Source organism: Microtus oregoni, unplaced genomic scaffold, assembly GCF_018167655.1.
Source record: "Microtus oregoni isolate MIOR12 unplaced genomic scaffold, Mior012 000010F_ref0000083, whole genome shotgun sequence".
NCBI lineage: Eukaryota > Metazoa > Chordata > Mammalia > Rodentia > Cricetidae > Microtus > Microtus oregoni.
In genome coordinates, this window is record NW_024543069.1 from 552,501 (window position 1) to 574,749 (window position 22,249).

General features: G+C 35.0%; 1 protein-coding gene across 5 annotated transcripts in view; it reads right to left on the minus strand.

The window, feature by feature from the left end:
• Nucleotides 1-22,249, minus strand: part of Lrba (LPS responsive beige-like anchor protein) — a 478,937-nt gene that overhangs the window by 286,436 nt on the left and 170,252 nt on the right. For all 5 annotated transcript variants that reach the window (XM_041659437.1, XM_041659438.1, XM_041659435.1 and 2 more), the window contains exon 37: nt 1,934-2,100. In XM_041659437.1, the coding sequence (XP_041515371.1) occupies nt 1,934-2,100 (167 nt within the window). The remainder of the gene's footprint in view (nt 1-1,933; nt 2,101-22,249) is intronic.

The window sequence follows — 22,249 nt, forward strand, 5'->3', positions numbered from 1 at the left end:
ACTGAATTAAAGACAAAATACTACTATGATTCCTAAGATAAAAGACAAAGAAATTTACCTAAAATAATTTAATTCCACACTAGAAATTTGCTCATTGTGCATATTTCTTTTAACAGGCCAAGGATAGTTAAATGCATTACAGCTACACTACGACTCTGATTTTCCCTAATGCCATTTATGCTTTCTAGAATTATGCTAAGTGAAGAACAAAGTACACTGTGTTATTCCCATTTATTACAAACATGTCCATAATTTACAAGCTGATTATGCAAGCCTCATACAAGGAAAAGCAGAGAAGAGTTAAGCACTGTCACAGAATGGTGAGCCAGCACACTTTCTGTCAGCTACATCTTCTTATACAGCCGAAAAAGAGCACCACTGTATAGAAATTCACTATAATAAGGATTAATAAAAAATAGCAGAGTGTTAAGACAACTGCATAAAGGCATCAGAGAGCAACCAAGTGTTCTAAATAAGTGACACAGGACCAAATATAATGGCAGAGAAATATGAACATGGCTTTGTCATATGCTGTTTAACAAAATGCAAGATTTGGACAGACAAAGCTATCAATTCACTAATGTAAATTTTCTTTTTAATAATGTATCTTTTGTTACTAGACCAAATTAAAAAGGTATTATTCAAAAGTCAAGACTATAACAACTCTTATTATTATTATTTGAGAAAAACACTAAAAATGTTTGTTTCTTTGGATTTTCAGGTGTATTAAAATTTTTGAGAATTTACTTTTAATAATGTATAGAATAATAGAGTTGATGCCTCTTGGTAACTCTACTATAAGCCAGTAATTATTTCAGATAAATACACACTATAGACCATTCATCTTTTCAAGAATATTTTGTGCAAGAGGTGGCTTCCACTCGAGTGTCTGCACAAATTTCTCAAACAACCTCATTTAATTATAAAAACAAATCTTTTTAAACTGTAAAAAAAAGAATATTTTGTTACAACAAAATCATTTTAAAATACTTGACTATGGCAGTACAGAAATGGTGTACTAAACAAGTATCACTAGAAAGGACCTTAGTCTCTCGATAACACTCACCCATGAAAGAGTGTAGTTACCCCCAATTTTTTTAAATTTTACACTTTCTTTCAAGAAAAAGTAATGAAAAACTTTAACAAATATACATCATTCCCACTATTACCATGCACATCAAAGGACTATACTAGTCTACTCAGTACCTGGTATAAAAATGACCTCATCAAATAGGCAGCCTTAAAGCACCACAAAGTCGACAGCCTTGTTGACACAGCACAGAGAGTGAGCGTGGGGGGTGGGCAACTATGGTGTTAGAAGGCGTTAACAACCACTGACCCAACAGTCAAGGCCTTTGATGGTCATCATCCCACATCACATCAACTGGAGTAGGATTGAAAAGAACCAAATACACACGGTTCCTATCAGAGATCTGTGTATATTACTCTCCAAGAGTTGACCTCAATACTTGAAAACAAAAGTTATATACCTTGTCTATGTTACTGAACACTTGCAAATAATCTTACAAATGGCCTTCAATTCAAACTTTGAGTTAATTTTAAGAAAATGTCAAAATTATTTACAGAAAAAGTTCTAAACTACATTCTCTTTCTATAAGATACATATGTTAAATATAAAATCATTTTAGAAATGATGTATTTCAGGAGATTTTATGACATGGAATCAATAAAATAATATTTGTTTGTCTAACCAATTCACTGTAAGATGAATAAGGATGAACAAATTATCTTTAAAAATAATTTGAAAGAACTAGTACCTCAAAAGATCTATAAAGATACACATACAGATGAACTCTTCCTAAAGACATAAACTGAATTCCATTCTTCATTTGGCCTTGTTTACATTCCAAGTCATTTATTTAAACCTAGGCCGCCTAAAAGGAGGAGGAACTGACCCTGAAGGCTTTCCTACCTCACTGCAGAACTTCCCCATGCTCCATGCTTGTCTGTGAGAAGGTTGATAATTTTCTGGATTAACTGAGTTGCTGTCACATGGTCTCGATATTTAGCTGCTCTTATCAAATGATCACACATCTTCTCTTCTTCACGTTTGTCTGCAGAATATTGAGCACACAATGACTGGAAGGGGGAGAAAAAGATTTATTAATTAATTAACTATAAAAGTATGGATAAAAAACAAAAATGTATCATGAAACAATTTTTAGAATTAATCAAACCAACCAAAACTTTAATGCTAAATTTATAATGACCATTAAACATTAATTAATTTAGTTTTCTAAAGTCAGGAATAAGAAACACTCCGAAGCTTTTAACAGTTAAACAGAGATATTATCAGTAACAAACAGCAAACACGTGAAAGCTGGGTCCTTCACTACAGCCAAAGGAACGTGAGGTTGCAGAGGTCTTTAGATCAAGTAGAGGAAACACTGCTACAAAATAAATTTGGAGACATTATATTAAATAATTATGGTGTGTTTACATTCACTCAAATACCCTGAAAAAATTTTAAACAGAAGAATACAGGATCAATTCACATGTTAAAATGACCATGACAGATTCAGGAGAGTGGGTTGTAATGAGACAAGTTATAAGGGCACTGCTAAGGCCAGGATGAGAAGTTTGGGGTTTGTTGTTGTTGTTGCTATGTTTTGTTGGTTTTTTTAAAGCTTAGATTAGTAATCACAGTAATTTCTCAAAACTTTAAAAAAGAAAAATTTGGTCTCTTAAATTCTACCTATAAAATCAACCTTCAGCAAAAGAATCACCTGGAAGATTAAAAAGTCAGAATTAAGTCCCATTCCCAAAATTCAAAAGTAGTTATTTGGACTTTCATCTTCCCCAGGTAATGATATGTACATCAAAGTTTAAGAAATACTATCATAGCAATTTTCTAAAACAACTTAGGGTTTTTTATTCTTTAGCAATAATGGGCACAATGCTAGTTCCCAAACGCTTTTCTTTTCTTTTTTAAGAGTTCTGCCAGTTCTGGTGTCACATTCACTATGCTTTTGTGACCATGATTAGAGGCATGAGCACTGATGCAAACTTGACCCTCTACAGAGTCTACCAACTCATGGCCTTAACCTCCAAATTAAAGTATATGCACACATACATATACACACCCTCTGGAAAGTAGACTGCATTTGATTGTTGTTGTTACTTTATATATTACACATACACATTGTGGTTATCTCCCTCTCCTGTTAGATGCATAGTAGAAGTATGGATAGACTGTAGGCTATGTAGTCTATGCAACTCCCACCACAACTCCAGCAACAGAGAAGGTCCTGATTGTCCTAAACCACGCAGGGGTAATATACATCATACTGAAAAATTAGCCCAGATCACCCAATGCAATTATTGTATGAGGTAAAAAGAAAATAGTTTGTGTAGATAGTATGCTCCTCCTGCTCAGTGTACAGAAGAGCAAATAAACACCTCTAGAAGCATTGAACACTCTCTATTCTATAGAGCAGGGGGTGGGGGGAATGGTCCAAAGATAAACCCAAAACTTAAACACAGCAGAACTATGGCAACTACACAGGGAAAAAAATCTATTTAATCCAAACACAATTTAACCCACTACTTATGGAATCATAAACTTATAGGACATTTGAATCCTTAAAAAAATGACCTAATGAAGGGAAAAGAGGGACTATTGGGGAGGGAGATTTAAGGTAGAGAGGGAAGAAATCAGAGGGTAGAAGGGGTGAGGGAGAAATACCTAACATTAAAGATGCATGAAAACTTCTGTAAGATATATGAGTTGACTTAGAGTTAATTCTCAAAGTCATAAAGTACCAAATAAAAAGCCCAATGGCAGGTAAGTTGTTAGTCATGTATGTGTTGCCTGGGGACCTTCAGAACGACACAGACTCATGGTATTGAACTTATTATTAAGGTGCTATTGCTGAAGACACTGCCCACTTTGATCACATGGCACAGAGAAAACATGCTGGTACTGACCAGAAAGCTTCCTTTCTACTGGCTGACTTTCATGGTAACAAAAGGTTCAACAGGTCTAGAGAGACAAAAGTCATCAGCAGACTTATTTATCTTTAATTACAATAAAGTCAAACACAACGAGACATATCTAGTGATGCAATAGAGTCACAAATGGGATTGAGGAAGTACCACTTTCTGATTGGATCTAAGTACTGTGCCGCAAGAGGAAACCCATCCCTGATAATGTAAATCTTGCTTAGAAACCATGTTTGGGGGAGCTCACAGGCCCCAGGGGTGAACCTACTTCTATTAGCCTACTAAATGGATTAGTATCAAGCAACCTTCTAAATTCATATCTTATACTTAAAGCAGACCAGGTCTTGGAGCTCAGAGAAGCTTCGTTGTGCAGTAGTAGACAGTGGTTAATGCAGAAACTTACATCTGATCAAAGGGCCGAGAATGGGTGTCAGTAGAATGCAAAACCGCAAGTCAAATCACCTCCATCTGAACCCAAGACTCGGGACCATTAGCGAAAAAGAAGAAGAAAAATTAGAAGAGACAGTTCTATAGTCACGTGCATAAAGAAAAACGTGTATTGTAATGTACCATTTCATAAGGAATCAAAGACTGAATTTAACAATGGATGATTTTGAAGATGGAAGAAAATAAACCTTTAAAGCAGAAGCATAAAAGAAAAACAGAGAATCAATACATTTTACACAAGAAAAAAATACAGGTCAAAGTATTTTTCAATAATTATTCAAATTGAAAGAAATTGTAGAATTCAGAATGAAAAATAGAAAAAAATCACTATGAATCAAAATAAACCAGATTATCATCTGGCTAATATTTCTTGATAGTGTTGGCCAATTCCTTAATTTCTCTGTTTTTAAAGCCTTAAACTTCTTTTTTAGCCTAAAATTGCTTTATGAGCGGATTAGTTTAATTCCAAGAACAAGTGACTGTTGAGTGCTTAGCCATAAAGAGGTCATCTATATCATTCCCTCAAAGTGAGCATCAAGGAAGAAAGCAGAAAGAACGTGAGAAGCAGATGAAGGAGCAGAGAGGGCTCTGGGACCCTGTTCTCTAGGCTGACATGGCTGATGTTAGCTCTGCACTCAGCAGCTCTGGTGTCCTGGGAAAGACTATGTCCTTCAACATCTTGTCATACAGGGACAAATTCACAACATCGAACCCTTCCCTGAGGATTAACAAGCAACTAATGGTTGGTGGAAGAGGGAAAGATGTTTTTCTTCTGTGGTGTGGCCATTGAAAAGATTCCCGGGTCTGGAAAAATATCCCCATCAAGTTCACTGGGAGAGAGAGCAGCAGGCAAGACATGAAAGTAGAAGAGGGACAAACTGGGAAGAGGAAGAAAAATTCTAATATTCTGGGCAATCTGCAGGGGGAGGAGGGGCCCTACGCATCAGCTGAGTACAAACTCAAAAGCATGCTTTCATTTGATTTTTCCATGGGCAGAATTTCCTGCTTCACAACACTCTATTTTTAGACTTTAAACGTCGTATAACTAGGTATAAATAACACAATATCAGTATAAAAATATATGACTGTAAAAACAAATAATTAGCTTAGGAACAAAATATTCAGTTTTATTTAACTACTGCTAAAAATTGAAATGCATTGCTATACAATTAATAAAATAAATATTAAAATCATATAAAAACAAGTTATGTAAGTGCTGATGTAGAGACGATAAGACATACCAGATAGTAGGCCAGAGAAAATCAAAAGTAAATATCACATTTTTGTCTGTTGAAGGGCTATGATGAAGAAGTCACAGGAGGAGGAACTTATGCAAATTTGATTTGAAAAAACAGAAGGAAAAATATTTTTTAAATATCAGAATGGACAGCAGCCTAAGTGAAAAGGGGTATTATTTCATTGTTGCAACTGTTATTTTGACAGTGGTATTTTCAGAGATCCATGAAGGAGCTAAGAAGCTAACCTACAGATAAAGGAACAGTGTAAGGGTACAGTGATATATATATATATATATATATATATATATATATATATCCCACTACATCTACAGTATGCCTTTTCTAACTTTATCTGAGAGGAAATTCAAATTATTGGTGGAAACTAGAGAAATCAATGATCACTATATTCCTATAAACATTACATATCTTCATATTAGACACTACTTTAAGTGCCTTACTTGTAGCAAGACCTTACTACAGAGACTATTTCAACTTTTTATAAATACTTGAACAATAAACATTTGCTAGCCTATCAAAGTTTGCTGAAAAGGCATTTCTAAAAACAAGGACTCAAGGTAAGCTAAATAGTAAAATGGTTTAAAGTGTTCCTTAATGGGTCTTTCTTTACAATTTAAAAGGCAACTTTTCATATCTGACATAAAATCTATAGATATAAATCACATTAAAGGACCATTCTTTTCTGATTATCAATCTTTGTCTCCTTGTAGAACATTACAGTCACATTTGCCCTTAAAATGTGATAACAGGAAACCAAATAAGAATGTTTCTAAAACATATAATGAACTTGTCTCCGTTTTTAAAAATATCTTAATAGTGTAAATTGAAGATGTTCTCATCAACTACCAATAATACTTTATATTATTCAGGCAGGTACATATGAGGAATATTTGAGTGGCACACATGTATTGGAGGAAAACATGTATCTTTTTCAAGATTGAATGGAGGTACCTGTGAGACTCCATCCCGAAAGTTCAACTGACAATGGAATTTAGGACATAAAAAATAAAGGTAGCTCTAAATTTCTCCTTCAGTATTATTTTTAGGCAGAACATTTTACTTCACATTACCTCTGCTTTTCTGGACTTAAAAGTCACATAAAATAAATAACATCACAACGATAGTACATAAGGATCTGAATGCAAAAACAAAAGAAATTGCCTTGAAAGGGAAAAAATTCAATTTGCAGTTGAAGACTAATAAAGAAATTTGATATTCATTACTGTAGAATTAATAAAGAAAAATAAAATGAACTTGCTTCTTAGAATTAATTTATTTATAACAAGTAAGTTATAATGGAATAAGAAAATAACTTACACTGACCACAACGTAAGTTCCTACACTGGCTCTCTAGCTGAAGAAGCAGAGACAATAGAAAATTTAGTTTTTGGTTTTTTTTTTTTTTTATTTATTAAGGATTTCTGCCTCGTTCCCGCAACCGCTTCCCATTTCCCTCCCCCTCCCCCAATCAAGTCCCCCTCCCTCATCTGCTCGAAGAGCAATCAGGGTTCCCTGACCTGTGGGAAGCCCAAGGACTGCCCACCTTCATCCAGGTCTAGTAAGGTGAGCATCCAAACTGCCTAGGCTCCCCCAAAGCCAGTACGTGCGGTAGGATCAAAAACCCATTGCCATTGTCCTTGAGTTTTCAGCAGTCCTCATTGTCTGCTATGTTCAGCTAGTCCGGATTTATCCCATGCTTTTTCAGACCCAGGCCAGTTGGCCTTGGTGAGTTCCCGATAGAACAACCCCATTGTCTCAGTGTGTGGGTGCACCCCTCGTGGTCCTGAGTTTTTTCATGTAGACTGCATGATTTTATCCTATTTCACTATTTGCCCTTTGCATGGGCATTGAAAGAGAAGTATCCTGGCAATCGAACAGCTTATTCAGGTTTCCTTCTGGCACTGAACTGACCTTCTCTCATGGCACTAACATGTTGTCTTTATGGCTCTTGCTCATGAAATGCTTGTATATTTACTACAGTTTTATCAAATATCCCATTCTTATCATCCATTTCCCACATCATGTATTATTATCAATTAGACTTATCCTTCAATATTTCATAGCTGATCCAACCGTTTATTCACAAGTTGAGCACACGATCTTCACCTACACAGTAACCATCCAACACTGAACTATAAAAGCAGAGCTAGCCACCCTCATCGTAAACGTTTTCGATATTCAGTAACATGTGGCATCAGTTTTCCCCACTTATTTCACTTTAGAGAAAGATTTCTATTAGTTCAAAATTGAGTTAGAAATAATTTGATAGCTTCTTATGAGCAATCACTAGTTTTTTTCTAAAAGAATTTTTAATAGTATAAATACATTTATATATTCTACTTTCAACCCCCAAAAGTACATGACGGCCAAAAAATTCAAAACATTTTTGTGTGTGTATGTGTGGTACTGAGTTGAAACACATGCTAGGCAAGCGCACTACTACAGGGTTCCCCCTCAAGCACAAGACTACATTTTATTACCTAGGATACATAGCCTATAATTCAGTCACATCACATAGTACCCTTATGTCTGCCTATGTGTCCTATTATTCTTGACAAATGCAGATTACATCCAAAGTATTCCCTTGGAATTTTATGTGAACAAGAAAAACCATTGAGTTTCTTTAAAATAATTTTTAAAAAGTCTATTAGGAGCTAATGTGATGGCTCACCTTTATTCTTGTAGGTGCTTGTCAACAAACCTGAGAACCTGCATAAGATCTCAAGGACCCACAAGAGAGAAGAAGAAACCCAACTTCCACAAGTTGTCTTCTAACTAGAACACCCCAATTCACATGCACAAATAAATTAATTTGATTTTAAAAAGTCTATTCAGAAGACTAGAATAAGAAGTTATGCAGAGAATGAACTAGAAATACTGATTCTTTTTATTCTTTGTTTGACTAAGGTGAAAGAATATGCTTTTTTAAAGCTCCCATATAATTGACATTTAAGAAACTCGCTTCAGATTAACTTATAAATCAATAAAAATTCGTAAGGAAAATTAGAAAAAACATTAAATCAGCTACTGTAGAACTTAGAAGAAACAGCCTTAAAGTATGAGAAAAGCAGAGAATTTGGATCACTGATATAAATGCCTATTAAAAATCAATGGCCTAATATATGAAAAATAATAGAAAAAATTCACAAAAATATCACCTGTTCTCTAATGACAGTTGCAGCATCATTATAATGTGTACCCGGAGTGTTCAAGAACTAGAGAAGAGAAAAGTCTACAAACTATTAATACCAAAACTGGAGCGCTGGGCCAGCTGGGATCCGTGGTGAGCCCCACACCACCTAGGGCTACACAGAAGATGCCAGTTTAAAAACAAGAACAACAAAGAAAAAAAGAAGGAACAGCTCATTCATTCTACAGAGCACTGGATTTCTAGAATAACATGTTTTATTTGAACTAAATGATCAGGGCAACTAATTTATCAGATTATTAAAAAACAAAAACAAAAGAACACAAATTTTTGAAACCAGAACTCTCAAAACATAACAGAGTCCTTTTACTAGTTTAGTATGTAACAATATAAATGAATTGCTTTAATAATTTAGTGTTTAACATCTAAATATTAAAAAAAATTGCCGTTAGACAGAAAACAAAGCAGCTTGTGACCACTGTTTTCTACAGTTGGTGGGTTTAGAGTATTTCATTCCATGTCAGAATATACAGTTCTACCTCCTCCATTTTAAGAGCTACACAGATTATTGGAATTTTAATTAAGGAAGCATGGCTTCTGCCAAACAGTTTAAGAATGTTACTTCTCAATTGTTTCGAAATCACTTCTACTATAAATTTACTGAAAACTGTTGAAAAGGAAAACCACATAAGGTTCAACAAATGAAGAAGTTTCTCAATTATTTACTTTTGGGGGTCTTTGTCCTTTGACATTCACCCCAGATTTAAAGTCTGATCCTAAAAAATAATAATAATAATAATGCTATCTACAGAAACCTTAGGCTCCTGAAAAAGACTAAGAAAAATGAAAGCTTCAAAACCTCAACAGCAAACAAAAGTCACCCAGTGATAATGTGTGACAGCCACCTTTAATTCTGAAGTGATCTCTCTGTCATGCAGCGCCTCAGAGTATTGATTTCTCTCAGCAGGAAAAAGTCTAAGCCAATGAAACAGATATAGCACCATCCCCCTTCCCAGCCCACGCCATAATAGCATTCAAGGTTAAAACAGGCAGGACACTTATCAAAGTATCTCTCCCATTTCTTCTTCTTTTAATGGACTAGGTGCAATGTGTTCTGGGGCCTTATCTCTACAAACTGCAGTACCCAATAATATTAAATGATTTAAAGATTAACACAGGTTTGAAACCTTTAGGTTTCTCATAATAAGAGCTTGTTTTAAAATGCCTTACATATATTTGTAAAAACAAGTCAACACAAACAGGCTGAAGTTTGTACATACTTTCCAATGTATATACAAAACTGTTTTATTACTTACTAGAGTACCAAGTGATATTTTTCAAACCACCAAATTTTAGATAAATGCCCAAACACTATACAAAGGCAAGACAGGTCCACTAACACTGCCAGCAATACATCATCTATCTATTTGGTAAATTAAGTAAAAACTGTATGGTTCAATAAAACTGACAGAATTTAAACAATAAATAGGACTGAAATGTGATTTTTAAACCATATAAAACAATGGTCATTTATTTAACTTAGTAAGATCTCGTGGTTAAAAGAGTAGATATATTTACAAATACCATGGGTGACTCATACAAGAAAAGGATTTTTCATGTACAAATTCCAAACAACACAGTATGAAACAAAATTTGAGATAGGGTTTCAAGATATAACCTTGACTGGACTGGAACTTACTATATGGTCCAGGCTGTCCTGAACTCATGAAGATCCGACTTACTCACCACGGCTAGGACTAGTTCACATTTACATAGTAAACATATGTGTGCCCTAAACAAATGTTCACATGATCTGTTCAACAGTTACCCACCCAGAGAAGACCGAAAGGAGAAAATGTAAATGCCAACATGGAAATTACAGAAAGTGAAACAACATAAAAGGCACCCTCCACTGAATCCTACATAGACCTCACTCTGAAAATGAACTGAGAAATACTGAGTTCTAGCCTTGCAGAAAGGTGCACAGCACCTACAGATGATACCCAAGGCTGTCCTCTGATAGTCACAGCATAGGCACACATCTGAATGTCCACCCACATGCACCTGTGTCTGTGCACTCACATGCCTACACACACAGAGAGACAGAGACAGAGGGAGACTGGTTGAATTACTGACAATAAGTGGATGGGACCTAATTCCAGAAGAAAACAATATATAGCCAGAAAATCTTTTACTCCAAGGACCTGAACAGGCCTAAGGGTAGGCAAAGAGAAAAGGCCTGGGCTGAGAAGTCTAAGAGTCGAAAGGCATTTCCAATACATGTGAACTCTAGGAGATGCAGTATCTCTCCCCCAGGACTGTTCTGTTAATCCTCCTCGGCATTCTGAGGCCTTTCTGTGGTTGTTATACCTATAAAAGGAAAATAAGAAGCCTATGTCCATGCCTTGGACAATAGGATAACAAGAGTATAAAGAAGACGGTCTTTTGCTGGGAAAAGCAACCTGTATGGCAATAAGCGCTCTGACACCACCCTTCCCAGGAGAGCTCCAAACTGGCAGCGGGACATGTGAGCACAGCCTGGATACTGCAAGATTACTTAGGATGAGGGTCTATGGAAGCTCGCTAATTAATTACTTACTACAAATTCAAACCAAGAAGCATAATACATTTCTAAGTCCCATTTACTACACACACTAGTAACGAACAAGCATTTTCAAGAAGGCAAGAGTATCTGAAAAGCGAGAAAGAAAATACAAGCATGGTGGCACATATATGTAAGTCAAGCACTCATGAGGCCGAGGCAAGAAGATTATCATGACTTTAAGGTCGGCATGAGCTACAAAATGAGACCTTGTCCTTACACAAATAAGCCAAAAAATTACTAACAAATACACATACACAGAGAATTACAATGTATCGTTTATACTATACTTTAACTAATAGATAAAAATAAAATGAGAAATTCAACTTAGTAACATGAAAATTTAAATAATATAATACGTAATGGATAGAAAACATTTAACACTCAATTAATAATTATTTAGTTCAGAATTAATTTGTTTTCTTTGAACTTGAGACAATCTTAAAAGCACACATAAAGTTAATCAAAATATACAAACTGAGCATATATTTGAGAGCTGGTTTAAATAATCTACAGACATGAATTAAAATAAAATGCCAAGATAATTGAAATAGAAAATGACACTTCTAATTTACTATCTAAAGTTCAGTCTACACTAAATATAAGTACCAGATGAGGAATAAATCAATGACCTTTACAGAAACTCACATTGCAGGAGAGAATTAAACTATCTTATCCAATAGTACATGGTTAATTTTGGTAAATCAAGACTAAATTCCAGCATAAATAGTCCTGAATTTCTGCTTTCTATAATACATCAGAGACTACAATAACAATTTTAATACTTGTATAAATATGATGATTTCTTGTTCTGTCTCATAATATAAATGCTACAAAATAAAGCCTGTTCAGCAAAAGGGGGTTTATAGCAAAACTGGATAAACTTTCACCATCGTATCAAAAGCAATATTTAATTCACAGAAAATCTACAAGATTAATATTTGAACTACCAAATTATATGTTTGGCAATTAATTTTGAGAAAAATTAAAATTCTACATATGAAAATTTTGACTCCTCAAAAGATACTGATCCTAAATTATACATTTTATTATGAAAATAATTATTATTTGCCTATTCTGTATTAAGAATTTCCTATGTTCTAGTCCTACATTTGATGCTAAAATTAGAGTCTGAAGAGTATAAAAAAAGCATTATTTTGAATAGATATCAGCAATCACAGAACACTTATTAAAGGATTAAAAGTAATAATAAAGGGTGTCCAGAAAGAACAATGAAATCTGCGATTTGACACTGGAGTGTGTATAAGAAGAGAAGTGACAGTGACAAGCAGTCAGACTCCAGCTGCTTCTCCCCTGACAGAACACGCCCTGTGAGTGTCGCTAGGCTAGGGTCTCAAATTACAAAGCGGTTTACATATTATAATCCCAGTTTACATATTATAATCCCATTTTTATTTATACAAAAATATATATAAAGTATACATATTGTAGACATGCGCATAAAAACATTAAAAGACTAAGACCTAAACTCTCTTACAGAGCATGAAAGGGGAAAGATGTCAGATGACTATTAAAAAGCTCTTTTTCCTTATCTGAGTTTTTGTTTTCCTTACCTGAGTTTTAGGGTTTTTTGTTTTGTTTTGTTTTGTTTTTGTTAGAGCTTTCAAGGTTAACCCTACAAGAAGCATTTGGATTTTCTTTTTTCTTTTCTTTTCTTTTTTTTTTGGGATACAGGGTTTCTTTGTGTAACAGTCCAGGATGTACTGGAACTTGCTTTGTAGACCAGGCTGGCCTCCAACTACAGAGATCCACCATCCTCTGCAACCTGAGTATTGGGATTAAAGGCATGTGCCCACTGAATTTTATTTTTTAAGTATTTATTTTATTTATCAAATAATCATAAATAAACCAACAAAACAGATTGAGATCTGAAATAAAGGCATCAGTGATCGCACCTATAAGTATCTCTCAGACAACTATAACCAAATCAACCGCAATATAAGTACAAGGCCACAATGGTCAGCTGTTTATACGCAGATATTGTTCTGAATGAGAGACCATAACTTGTAATGATCAAACGAGACTTGCTTAGTGAGACATATCAAATGGAATGTATCAACCCAGGAAAATTACTTAACTCTGTTGATTTACTTCATCAATAATGACAAAATTTCTTTTCCATGACCAAAAATCATATTCAAACTAAAAGACTTTAGTATTGATTGAAAATATAGCTAGTTAAGCCAAAATCAGACTCACCTATTATTTTTAAAAAGATCTTATTTTAGTAAACTAATGTAACAAATAAAATAGAGTTAGCGACATGGGGAAAGGCAAGACAAACTCAAAGGATCTATCAACATTTATGAATGGAAATTTGATAAAAATTTTAAAATAAAAAAAACCTGAAGACAATACTAACTTATTTCTCTCAAATCTCCTGTATTTAAAAACGCAAATCTGTTATGCTTTTAACTAGGTCAGTAAACATTTAAAATAAGGAATATATTTCCAAATTTTAAACTATTTTACTTCTTCTAAACGAGTAAAACGGTTAAAAAGCAAACACAGTGACTTTAATTTTTATACCAAGAAAACACCTAAGTAAAACTCCTCACATAGTTTGAAATAAGCAGACGGTAGTCACCCATCTTAAGGAGGGAATCCAGCCAATCGTTTGAAAGAAGATGTACTAATACTACCTGTGCTTGATCACAAAGAGAAAAAGCAGCTGTTTTCCTTCCACGAGCAAGAATAACTGTATCTACTTCAGCTCATGGTCGCATCTTACTTAGTTGGAGAAAGAATGGCACATTTCTCCTATATCAAAAACAAATGTCTACCATTTTATTTTTTATATTTGATTTACAAGAGCAAATTAAATCAGACAAAATATCAGATGCATAAAAGTAAAAAGAAAGACATTATAGTATATGCAGACATGACTATATACCTAAAGAGCCTAAAGAAGAAAAAGAGAACCAGACAAAGCAAATCTAGCATTCTATTAATGATACTGAAATTCTGAATAAAACTGAATAGGGCAGTGAGGGGGAAGAGACGCATATTCCTACTTATATTAGAACATATCGCTATGCTTTGATAACTGAAACCCTTCAACATCGGTGCATGAAAGCACATACAAGTCAATAACAAAAGGAGGGCATTTACAGCCACATGTTAAAACATGGAGGTACTTACTGTAGCAAAGAAGCGGCAGCATGTCAGATCAGAGGGAAAAATTGGGACTATATAGTGGAGATTATAGGGAAACTCAGGCATATTCATAACACAATGTAACATAAATTCTAAATATATTAATAAAACCTTTAAACATGAAAATATCGAGCAAAACAAAGAAATTCTTTATGTGCAAATTGCCCTTTCAAATAATAACCAAAAATTGAGACAATAAAAAAGAAAACACTCATACATTCAGTAACGAAAATCACTTTATAAAAATTTCTTCATCATAATAGCTAGCTGTGCTGGCACACATCTAAAGTACGAAGAAAATAGGATCAAAAGTTCAAGGTCATCCTTCCTAAGTAACTAAGTTGAAGCCGCCCTGGGACGTACAAGGTCCTATTTCAAAAAAGAAAAAAAAAAAAGGAAGCTTCTGCAAGATAACAAAACTGATAACAGACTCATTAATAGCATTAAAATTAATATCCAAGAAATGCAAAGCAAAGGCCACCAAGATGGCTCAGTGAAATAGTGCTTGCCATGAAAGCTTGATAATTTGAGTTGGATCCCAGAATGAAAGGAGAGAACAGACTCTTAAAAGATGTTCCATAATAATTTCTTTTAATTAAGGTCATATATCAAGACAAAATTTCAATGATTTAGTAGCATAGGGACTAGGAGGAAATAGTCCCTCACACTTTATTGTTTGATATATAAACACATTTAAAAGTACAGAGCTCCAAGAACAGAATATAGAATAATGTTTGTAACATGCCATCATTTACAGAAAAGAGGATAAGAATAGATATTCCTGATTGAGTACATGTTCATAAAGAAACTCTGAGAGGATGAATAAGTGAAAAGGACTACCTATAAGGGTAGAATATAGAAGGAACTTTTTTCTTTTTATTTATTTATTTGAAAACAAACTATCTTTTTTCATTATACATATCAATCCAAGTTCCCACTTCCTCCCCTCCTCCCATTCCCTTCACTTACCCCTCCATCCCAGCCCCCACCCACTCCTCAGAAAGGGTAAAGCACATTGCTTTGGGAAGGTCCAAGGCCCTCCTAACTATATCTAGGCTGAGCAAGGTATCCATCCAAAGAGAATAGGCACCCAAAAAACCAGTACATGCAGTAGGGATAACTCCTGGTGCCACTGCCAGTGGCCCCTCAGTCTGCCCCAGTCATACAACTGTCACCAATTCCACCCCCCATGCACTCCTCAGAGGAGGTAAGGCTTTCCTTGAGGAGTCAAAAAAGTCTGGTATATCAAGTTGTGGCAGGAAAAAGCCCCCTCCTCTGTATCAAGGCATCCCACCACAGGGAATGGGCTCTAAATTACCAGTTCACGTGTAGGAGCTAGGGTTCCTGGATTAGGGGTCGTGAAGTCTAAGGAAATGTCAGATGAAAGGAACAGAGACAGAAAATACAGGATAGAATCGGGGGGTCTGTCTGGTCATACCAAAAGAAGCCAAACAGCCTACAGTTTATTTCAGAATGTGTATATATACAAAAGCAGAACAAAGCACAGCACAGTCGGTCAGTATCTAACCACAAGACCATCCCTGTCCTTGAGTGAGCAGCCTTCTCCCCAACATGATTGTGCTGCTCAGCCTTACTCTATCTTCATATTCCCGAGCTTTGTTGTCAGCAGTATACTTTCTATTAGAGTGTTCTTTTTCTCATGGGCTAAATCAAAAGTCTCTCACAGTCCTCAAGGTTATTGGAAAAAGTAGAGCAAGCAAGCTTGAACTCAAATGATTGTAAGTCAGAATGGACGCCAGATGAAAACTGAGTCACACATGGGTTCCCACATTCACGTATCCAGCATAAGTCCTAGTCCCACTTGCAAGCTCCCCCACCCCGCAAGAGATCAAGCCACATAATTTGTCGCCCACATTCATTGGCTTAGTTCAGTAACATTGCAGGATGTCCAGCTGTCAGTCGAGAGTCCATGAACTCCTACTAGCTTGGGTCAGCTGTCTCTGTGGCTTCCCCATCATGATCTTGACTCCCCCCTCCCCCCCTTTGATCATATGATCCCTCCTCTCTCTTCCACTGAGCTCCAGGAGCTCAGCCAGTGCCTGGCTGTGGATCACTACATCTGCTTCCATCAGTTTCTAAATGTAGGTTCAATGATGACAATTGGGATACTCAATAATCTGATTATAGGGGAAGGCTGGTTCAGGTACCCTCTCCACTACTGCTAGGAGTCTTGGCTGGGGTCACCCTTGTGGGTTCCTGGGTATTTCCTTAGCACTTGGTTTCTCTCTAATGCCATAACAACCCCCTCTATCAAGATATCTTTTTCACTGCACCCCCAACTCAACCATCTTGAGCCCTCATGTTCCCATCACCCATCTACTCCCTTCTACTCCCCGAAAATGGGGGTTTTACTGTGTGCTTCTGTAATGCTTTTTCCTAATCATGTATATAATTTAAATCAACTGAAATTTCATATAGATATTTAATGTTTTCAATCTAGAAGTTTTAAGTATTCCTAACATTAAGTGAACTGTCAAAACAAAATACAAAGGTTAAAACTGCTCTGGTATTTGTGCCAGAGATCTATACTTTTGATCAGAGGAAGAAGACATTGAAAGCCATGAGAAATGAAAAGTGAACTAACAAAATATCAGGTAAGAAAGTAAAGACAAACAAAACCTTTCAAAGAGGAAGGGTGTGACATCAATGTCAAATTCTGTCAAGGGAGATGGGTACAATGAAAAACTCTATGGACACTAAAGATACTAAAGAGAACAAATTAAATACGATTATTGTAAGACCAGGGAGAAAAAAGGCCAGATTGCAAGACACTGAAAAACAGAATAAAAGAATAAATTATTAATGCAGCATGCAAAGACAAGAATGCAAATACCTGAGCAGTCCAACAGCTTTTAAATAGCACAAGATAACTGACAGAGGCACATATAGATCAGCAGTGAGAAACTACAATACACTTTCAGAAAGGTCACTGGAGAGGAAAAATATTGCTATCATATTAAATAATAGCCTTATTGAAAAACCAGACACCACAAAGTCCAGTCAAGGATTATATAAATTATCAATGATGTCAAGTTAAAAAAAATTAAACTCTGCTTCAATCAAATGTACTGTACACAGTAAACTGCTTATTTTATACGTAAGGAAGGCCTGTCTGACGTAAAAGTTGGGAGGATTCAGGATGCCAGTACCAAGGTGCAGCTCAGGAGTACGCAGCGCATCATCTCGGGATCTTTTTCACATTAGGAATCCCATTAGAAAGAAAACACTAAGAGGTAATTGAATTTCCCTCGGTTATCTTCATCTCTGTCAGCCCCCGCTACAATGACTTACTCTCCAGAGCAGAGATAACTCAATTCTGTCCAGCAAGCATATGTTATGAATCTCCAAAGCAAACTTGTCTAAATCATTCTGGTCTTCTATCAAGGCTGGCTGTGAATATGAACTCTGACAGAAAGCAAACAAATTTATTTTTATCTTTTCAATAATTCACTTCCGCATGCTATGATAGAAGAAATCGGGAGATAAATATATGCTATGAGGTTACTGCTGTTAAAAAGTCAGCTGAAATTCTGTCCTAGACTTAAAAAGTCTTACTAAATTATCTAAAGGACTAAGACAAAGGTATCAATGGATTGTGGAATTGGTATATTATCTGAAATTAAATTTTTTTAATTATTATATATGTGACTTGAAATTAAGAAAAAATAATCAGATAATAAAATAAAATAATAATCCTAATCAGATACTTAGAGAGTTCATAATGCAATTTTAATTATTTCACCATGAAATAATCTTATGTACTTGAATTGCCTTATATGTGCTAGAAATGGAACACTAGGAAACTTATTGCTTAAGAAAAATCAACAAAATAGAACTAGTTCTTAGAAATGTTTTTCTGCCTTCTAAACCATTTTATGATATTGATTGCTGGCATTTTATTACGAAAATACTAAAAATTAAAATGCAAAAAGTATCAGAAGGCCTTTAAGTGAGTTTCTTAATTTAAGTGGAAACCTATCTAAGACCAAGGCTAGTAAGAACACAAAAACAATTAAATTCAAAGAGTAAATGAACATGATTGCTTGCCTTCAGCACGGACTGAATTGCTCAAGTGCAGGTTCAGACTCGGCTTTTGCCTTTAATTGTATAAAAGTCAATTTTAACTGTGTCTTCTTTAGCATTATAATTCCTTCTTTAAAAATTAAGAGAAAGCCAAAGAGAACCTAAAACACATAGCTAACCAGGAGTTGTGAAATTTCACAAAATGTGTCATCTGTATTTTGTACTATTTAGTATCCCATAATCTTCATACACAATCATCACTTATTAAAGAATTGAAGCTGTAATTTGTAGCTCTGGCGATATGGAGGCTATTTTGATCTATTTTTCTTCATACCACGTGATTGGTGATAGAGTTCTATTATGACAGTTTGTTTTATTTATACTGAACAAAAACAACTGAACATATTTAAGGGGTACAAAACAGAATTTCCATATATGCAAACAATATAAAATTGTCAAATCAAGGTAATTAGCTTATCTATCATCTGAAACATTTGTCATGATGATGAAAGCATTTAAAATCCTGTCTCCTAGTTATACGAATACTTTATGAACAGTAGTCCCTGACAGTGCAATAAAAAAACAGAGCTTACTCCTCCCCATAGCCTGTGGCGACCGTCACTCTAGTTCCTGAAGTTCCACATATAAGCAAGATCAAACACTTTATTTAACTAAATATAATCTTCTCCATGTTCATCCTCATTGCTAACACAGGAAATGATTTCCTTCTTTTATGAATGAATAGTATTCTATTATGGGTTTATATATTTTCTTTGTCCATTTATACTCTGAAGCCAAAAATGAGATTTTGTATCTTGGCTCTGTGAAAAATGGCATAGAAAATAAGCATAAATGTGCATATTTCTCTGACACACAAATTAAATTCCTCTGGCTATATACCCAATAGTGGGAATTACAGACCAAATGGTATTAGCATTTTTATTTGTGAAGGTCCCACTAAACTATTTTCCTAAATAGACATGGTAATTTAAAATACTACCAATAGTTGTAACAGTTTGCTTTTCTCCACATCCTCACCAACATCTATCCTTTTGATAGGAGTGAACATAATAGATATGTAATATTTCACTACAGTTTTAACTTTTCTATAATTAGGGATGCTGGAAATTTTAAATATACATGTTGGCATTTATGTGCCTTCTTGTTGTTGTTGTTGTTGTTGATGATGTTGATTGGTTGGTTAGTTTTGGTTATTCAAGACAGGGTTTCCCCGTGTGGCCCCATCTGTCCTGGAACTTACTCTGTAGACCAGGCTGGCCTCAAACTTAGTGATTCAGTTGCCTCTATATCCCAAGTAATAGGGTTAAAGGCATGCAACACCAAGACCAGTTGTAAGCCTTCATTTAAGAAAAGACTTTAAATTATTTGCTTTGCTTTCTGAGAGAAAAATGAATAGTAAAAGGGAGGTGTGCATAATACAACTGTATGAATGTGTATATGAATGTTGTGGTATGTGTGCCAATGTACAACATGGGTGCAAAGGCCACAGAGGGACATCACGTGTCTATCAATCTTCACTTCAAAGATTCCTTTGAGACAAGGTTTCTCACTAAAACCTGGAACTCATTTTTGTGCTAGTCTGATTAGCCATCAAGCCAACTGTCTCCATCCTTTCTCTCCCAACCACTGGGGTTTACAGAGCCATGTGCTCAAAGCCAGGTTTTGTGAGTGTGAGAAAGATCTGAATTGAAGTTACACACTTGTACAAATGTGTTCTTTTTCACAGAGATATCTCCCTATCCTTCCATTTGCTTATTTTTTAATGAAGTTATGTTTTCTTGTAAGCTCTTTATATCTTCTTGAATATTTTGGCCTATTCAATACATGACATACAAACACATCTTCAGTTTTTTAATTTGCTTTGATTTGCAGTTTAGTTTCATTGTCTCATTTTTGTACTTTTGCTATGTGCTCTGAGGTCTCATTCAAAAGTCCTCATGAGAATGTGAATTGAGACTTTTCCTAACTTCATTCAAATTACACAAATTTGTGTCTTAAACTAAATATTTCACATCAGTAAATTAGGAACAAAACTATATGATCATTTCAAGAAATACATTGAAATGAAAAAGCATTTTGCAACATTTAACACGATTTCATGCTTAAAAAGTTAGGTGAATGCACTATAAATGCATCTCAGTTTAACAACGGCCATGTCTTAATTACTTTTCTATTGCTGTAACAGAACACCATGACTAAGATAACTTATAAAAGAAAATATTTAATATAGGGAGTCATGATTCCAGGGGGTTAGAGTCCATGATCATTAGCAGGGAGCATGGCAGCAGAGAGGCAGGCAAGGCGCTGAAGCAGCAGCTAAGCAAACAGAGAGAGCGAACTGAATTTGGCATAGGCTTTTTGGGTTTTTTTGTTTTTTTCCCTTTTTTATTTTATTTATTTGTTTGTTTGTTTGTTTGATTGATTTTGGTTTTTCGAGACAGGGTTTCTCTGTAGCTTTGGAGCCTGTCCTGGAACTAGCTCTTGTAGACCAGGCTGGACTCGAACTTACAGAGATCCACCTGCCTCTGCCTCCTGAGTGCTGGGATTAAAGGCGTGTGCCATCACTGCCTGGGTTGGCATGGGCTTTTTAAACTTCAAACTCCACCCGCAGTGACACACCTCCTCCAGCAAGGCTGTATCGCCTAGTCCTTCCCAAACAGTTCCACTAATTAGAAGCCAAATATTAAAATATATAAGCTTATGGAGGTCATCCTCATTCAAAACCACATGTGACAAACATACTCAAATGGAAAAACTTAAAAAGTTCTCTTCTGAGTTCTGAAGTAAAACTTTCCAAACAGTACTGACAATACTTACTAGGCAAAGGAACAAAATAAAAGGCACCCAAACTGTAAAGGAGATTAAGTACTAGTTTTATCTGCAGGCAAATATTGTACATAAAAACCCCAAAGACCGAATCAAAACATGTAAGAAACAATAAATTCATTGAACACAAAGGGAGCAAAGTTAAGTATTGGAAATCAGTGGCAATTCTATACAACAGCAAACTATCTGAAAAAAAATTAAGCAAGCAAACTATTCCCAAAACCTATAAAAGAACTATTTAGGAATAAATTTAAATAAGAAGATGAAAGATCTCTATGCTGAAAATTATAAAATATTGATGATAAAATTGAAGGCACATAAACACAGAAAGAAAGATATCATATTGTTCATAGATTGGAAGAATTCATGCTAAAAAGTACAGTTACAGCTGGTAAACCATGGCTATAATCCTAGTACTTGATAAGTAAATGGAGGAGAATCATGACATCAAAGTCAGTCTAGGCTAGATAGTACATTCCAAACCAGTTTGGGTTTCACAGAGACTCTTGACACAAATATAAATATAAATATAAATACACACATACATACATATATACATACATACATACATACACACATATGTATATAAACAGTACCCAAAGCAATCAATAGAATAAATGTAAAAGCTATTTTTAAAAATCAATGACATTTTTCATCAAAAAAGATAATTATAGCATTTATACTTAATCACAAAAGACATCAAAGTATCATCTAATCTAATCTAACATCACAGTATATACTGCCAAGCTATGAAACCAAGAGCGA